This window comes from Neofelis nebulosa, chromosome 9, assembly GCF_028018385.1.
Source record: "Neofelis nebulosa isolate mNeoNeb1 chromosome 9, mNeoNeb1.pri, whole genome shotgun sequence".
Lineage (NCBI taxonomy): Eukaryota > Metazoa > Chordata > Mammalia > Carnivora > Felidae > Neofelis > Neofelis nebulosa.
The window spans coordinates 118099262-118105280 of NC_080790.1; the positions used below are offsets into that span (position 1 = coordinate 118099262).

Below are 6019 nucleotides of genomic sequence, written 5' to 3' on the forward strand. Positions count from 1 at the left end.
TTTTCTGCTTTATGTTAGGAATTAATCCTAACATAGTGGCTTTACTTCAGCTTTACAAATACCAGAAACATGAACAAATTACAAATACTTGCTATGAACATTTAGCATATTATGACACGACATATTTTCTTATTTACTAGCCATTTCAACCATTTGAGATTTCAGAATAAAATGACAACAATCCTCTTTATCAGGAAGTCAAGGTACAAACCAGAACTTAACCATTTCCACTCTTCATCTGGTGATAAACATCAAAAAGTGAATTTTAACTTTGTTCAGTAATCAGATACAGAAGAGCCAAAGTTCTTTAGATTCAAAAAATACAAAAAGCAGCACCCCTCAAATGTCACCTCAGACATGAGCAACAGAGAACCAATCATAATGGGTACAATGCCATAAGCCGAATAATCACAGTATGGTAGGCATTACAGAAAAAACAAACAAACAAAAAAAAAAACAACCCAACAGCTTCATCCACTTGATTGTGTTCCCAACCCCAAATGGATCACACTTCACATTCTGGAATCATTCTTAACGAAACAATTCTTCTGACACTGAGGGACATGAATCCTTTAGATAGCTCGTTACTCAACTTTCCCATTAGCCTGCAGTCAGTTATCAAAAGCAGCAAACCAAAAGACATTTCTAAATAAGAGATATATTCCTCCTGCCAAAACGACTATATTATTTTTCAATCCCCCCCCATGCCAATAAATATGTCCATCATCTTACTTGATTTAAACTTAAAAGCAACAATATTACTTCTAACCTAGCCAACCATGTAAACCCTCCCTATCGGTCTTAAGACTTGAAAGTGGCTTGAAATTTAATAAACTCTTTGCAAACCAGAAGGTATATGAGCGATGGTAGTAAAGTGTGTTAAACTATCAATTAGGTGAAGTTATTTTTCTGTTTAGCTGACCTAAAATATTTAACATTCATTTATATCATGAACATTTATTAAGCACTTGTGGCCGGGGCAGAAGATACAGAAATGGACGACAGTCTCTAGATTTTAGGGATAGATATCTAAAAAGCATTTTTTTGTGCAACCATTACTGACTCTTAGAAGTTCTTTCTACAACATCTACGGAGGGAAACATTCATTCAAGCTGAAAGATGAAGTGGCTCTCTACAAAATGGAATAAAAACAGTATGAACATGGTCACCAAATTCCAGGAACACACTGGCTGACAAAATCAAGTTTCACATCTAAAAATTGTATCAATAACCCCCAAACTCTCAATATGCAACCACTGAAACATATGGCATGTCACAAGAAAGTGAAAGAAGCCAGAAGTATACTGATATTAGCACATAACAATATGTCCCAAGTAATCACCACAATGGTTTCTCAACCTTCACATTTTTCACCTAACAGATATCATAAGAAAAATACAAATGATGCATTACAATCCATAAAATACTTAATTGAGCATATAAAGATAATATAAATGCATTCCCTGTTACGTTAAAAAAAATTTCCAGTAATAATACTGAGCACATCCTTCAACCTTTATACAAACAGGGCAAACATTTCATTTTCTTAAAAAATTACCATAAAATTATTATTAACCACCTGTAACAGTTCTTTCAACTTTTTATAATCTTGGAAGATGCCTGAACACAATTACTTCCCACAAAGTCCAGAAATCCTCCTTTCGTTCAAAACCACCAAATTTCAAAAACAAGTACAACCCAGTCTTGTATATTTCTGTAATTAAACAAACAAACACGAAACAATAAGCCTGTATGTGCAGACTTGTAGGACACTTTTCAACTGCAAACGCTCTGAAATACATTAACAATAGAAACTAGATTACAAAGTCCAAGGCAATACATGTTACTAATACTGCATTTTACAAAAATCACACCATTTTAAACCATTCAATCAAGAAGCTGTAAGAGAAATACTCCAGTCATAAGTCTCTCCTTCAACAGTCCTTCAGTTGCAATTACTTTTTCTCTCGGGTTATATTGAGCGGAATTACACTATTCTTGAATAATACAGAATGGTTCCGAACAACTACCACAATTTACATTAGGTCACCTCTGGAAACCCAGGGTTTTAGGACGGTTCTAGGGTCCAGAAACCTCTCCTACGGAGCCTGCAACACAGTATACAAAACTCCCAGCATGTTTTGTGCTGAATAACCCAAAGTAACCTTCACCGTAGCCGCTTAGATTTTTCACTATAAAGCACACATTACAGGCACACATAAAGTCCATGCATTTGCAATCTGGCAGCTAAGCCTCCTGCACTGGAATCCAACCCCAACACTAACCTGTAGATCCTCAAAGCCCCTCCCACCTATTTCACGTGGCTGCCAACTAGCACCTCCAGCTTCAGCTAGACGAACTCAACTCACTCATCAAAAGCACCCAACCTCCATTCTATTGCACCTCCTCCTCTTTCAGGGCGGGAGGCTCTCTCCCAGGGGATATGTAAAGGTGGTCCTCACTGCAGCCCCTTCCCTACTTGGGGACCAAAGATCTGGTACCTCACTACAATTCTCAGAGGCCTGGGAGGCGTACTCACCCCCACTTTTCTCGCTACAGAGGCCGGCTTCTCAAATTGCCGACACCCTCGAGGGTAAGCCCCGCCCAGCGCTGAGCCTGGGAAGCATTTCCCTGCAACCCCCTCCACCTTCAGGCCACGAAGGCGACCAGTTTTGACTTCCTTCCTAGACTCAGAGGAGTGTAACGACTACAGCTTCCTCTCCATACATGTGTCCTGACTGTAGTCCCCTTTTCCTGTTAGGCCACCGGGGCCTCCTTTCCACTTCGGAAGAAGGGAGTGTCCTCACTACGTTTATCTCCTCAGTTCGGGACACAGAGATGGAGTTACAATCTCTGTCTCTTTTGGGAGGCGCAGAAAATCTGGCTAATTCGGGATGTAGGTGTGTTTTCACTGCAATCCCCGTTAGTTCGCAGGCCGCTGGGCCACCCAGCTGTGGCCTCCTCCCTCAGACCACGGGGGCGTCCTCACTATGGCCTCGTCCCCACTTCGGTATGCAGGCTTATCCTCTCTTGCGTCCTTCCTGCATCCTCTCAGGCTTCAAAGGCGCACACGGCGCCCCAAGCCCCCCGCAGCCATGCCGCGACCCTTTTGTGTGGAGCGCTCGCTGCGGCGGGCTCGGAGGCCTCCGAAGGCCCCGCCCCGGGCCACCAAGGGGCGGCTCGAGCCCCGCACAGCCCCGCCCGTTCCGGGCTGCGGGAGTCTTACCGGGGAGAGCTGCGCGGCACCCGAACCCAGACCCGAGTTACCCCCCGCGCGAGTGCCTCCGCCCCGCGGCCGACAGCCCCAGCCCGAACGGCTTCCCGGAGCCCACAGCAGCCACCACCTCTTTCGCCGCTTCACAAAATGGCCGACAGCCCGCTCGGCAGCTCCGCGTTCCAGCAGGGGCGGGACGGAGTGGTGACATCACGGGGCGGCGCGGCGCAAGCGCCGGGACGTTCTTGAGCAATCTCCCGGAAGTTACAGGTATTTGTGGCGAGAGGAGCTTTGAGTCCGTACGCCCGACGTTTGCGCACTAGCCCCGCCTTAGGAGAAAGGCGCTGCTCGGTGAGATGGGGAAGAGTACCTGGGTGGCCCGTTCACTGCGGAACGTTGTGCATATTGCTTCACTTCTTCGAGCTCTACGAAAGGGAAGAAATAATGCCTTCTTCGCGCAGTGTGTCGAGGATGAAATGGACCACAAAGTAGTGCCCGGTTCTGTTGGCGATGCCCTAACAAAAGAACCAAAACCTAATTTTTTTTTTCCCAGTTAAAAATGTAAATCCAGGGAGCCTTACCCACTAGTGTTCATTAACGGACTGCATCTTAGTATTCAGTATTGTATTTAGTATTTAGTATTACTATATTATAGAAAAAATTATTCTCATGCTGTGCACTCCCCCTGCCTATACTCAATTATCGTGATTGAAACCATTATAGAAATGTAAAGATGGATAGAAATTAAGATGGATACATTCATGCTTCAGCAAGGCTTGACTTTGAACAATATTTTCCCTCTCTTCCTCATTCTTAAAGCTTCTGCCTACCCTCTTTTTGTTTTGTTTTTGTTTTTGTTTTTTTGTTTTGGTAGAATCATTTGTTCCAGGAACTCCGCATCAATGTTGACCTCTCGCTTACCTCAATGTATGTCTAGTAATGAGACTCAGATGGCCATTGCCAGCGCTAGTCATGAGACCACGATGAAGACCTAACCAATACGGCTCGAGTGCTACCAGGTTCCTATCCAAACCACCCAGATCCTGTATTTTCCTATAAAACTCCTTAGCCTTTTATCCAGAGCGGGTCTGCAGTTTTGAAGGCATTAAGTCTGCTGCAGCCTCCTTTGCCTGGAAGTAATAAAACTACCTTTCCTCTTTATCCCCAAACTCTGTCTTCCTGTTATTTTTAAATTTTTTTTTCAACGTTTTTTATTTATTTTTGGGACAGAGAGAGACAGAGCATGAACGGGGGAGGGGCAGAGAGAGAGGGAGACACAGAATCGGAAACAGGCTCCAGGCTCCGAGCCATCAGCCCAGAGCCTGACGCGGGGCTCGAACTCACGGACCGCGAGATCGTGACCTGGCTGAAGTCAGACGCTTAACCGACTGCGCCACCCAGGCGCCCCTGTCTTCCTGTTATATTACAGCTCTGGAGTACAGAGGCTAGTTTTCAACATGATGACTATTACCAAAATTGAACTAATCTTCCAAATCAGCAAGTGAGAAGTCAACTGAGTAAAAAAATCAGGGACTAAATTTCCACAGCTCCAACAAGCTTTTGGGAAGATTTGCGTGGCAAACTTGCCTGGTGCTAGCTCAGTATGCCAAAAACACAAATTAGAAAACCCTGTCTCACTTTTAAACCAGACCTATTCTTCATTATATATCCTCTTTGTAGCTATAATATAGTGCATTAAAAATGAAACCTACTAAATGCAATTTGGTATCCAGGATTGGTTTCTGGAATAGAAATAGGGCATTAGTGGGAAAGTTGGTGAAATCTGAATAAAATCTGAAGTTTAGTTAATACTAATGTACAGATGTTAATAATCCCTTAGTTTTGACAAATATGCCAAGTTTTATACTAGATGTTAAAATTAGAGGATATTGGGTAATGGACATCTAACTGTACTATCTTTGCAAACTTTCTCTAAATCTAAAACTATTCAAAATGGTGTCTCCTGGGTAGCTCAATCACTTAAGCACCAGACTCTTCATTTTGGCCTGGGTCAAGATCTCACAGTTTGTGAGATTGAGCCACGTGTCAGGCTTTGTGCTGACAGTGTGAAGCCTGCTTGGGATTCTCTCTCTCTCTGCCTCTCCGTTTGAGTGCTCTCTCTCAAAATAAATAAACTTTAAAGAAATTATTCATAGTGAAAAATTTATTTAAAATTTTCCTCCTCCTGTCTACCTGTATTTACCATACTTCTAGCTAGTAGCTTTCAAACTTTTTTGACCATCACTCACATAATACATTTGCAACCAGGTATACACATTCAAATATATAATACAAATAAAATACTTAAGGGTTACCAGGCTGGCTCAGTCATGAGCATGAGACTATTGATCTCCAGGTTGTATTTCTAGCCCCACATGGGTGTAGAGATTACTTAAAAATAAATAAACTTTTTTTTAAAAAGTAAAAAACAAAAAAAATACTTAAAATATGCCAATGTAATCTATTTTTTCTCTTGATTTTTTAGTGCTGGTAACTATCCACCTACAGTGTCAGACCCACAAATGGAAACTGCATTTGCCCTCTACAGGTTTCTCAAACACATCATGCTTTTTCATACCTCAGGCCCTTTGCTCTTCCAGTTGCTTCTAATTTCTCATTCATCTCTAGTTCTTTCATGGCTGGGAATCAGGTTTTTGCTTAAGTAACATTCCTTAGAAAAGGTTTCCTAGCATACCTAGCATAGTAGTTTCTCCCTGTTATTTCCTCTTACCATTATATTTCTTCTATAGCACCCATCACAATCAATAATAGCTTTATTTGTTTATTTATTTTTTGTTTCTCTAC

General features: G+C 42.4%; 1 protein-coding gene across 13 annotated transcripts in view; it reads right to left on the minus strand.

Moving 5' to 3' along the window:
• The window catches only part of LOC131485693 (RNA-binding protein 12), a 35295-nt gene extending 31828 nt beyond the window's left edge, over positions 1-3467 (minus strand). For 2 of the 13 annotated variants that reach the window (XM_058685430.1, XM_058685425.1), the window contains exon 1: positions 3227-3378. Coding sequence is in view for 1 of the 13 variants with exons in the window: in XM_058685431.1 (XP_058541414.1) it covers positions 3345-3425 (81 nt within the window). In the remaining 12 variants the exon portion in view is untranslated. The other 11 variants (XM_058685431.1, XM_058685432.1, XM_058685436.1 and 8 more) reach the window with 11 other exon arrangements.
• Positions 3468-6019: the final 2552 nt, after the last annotated feature.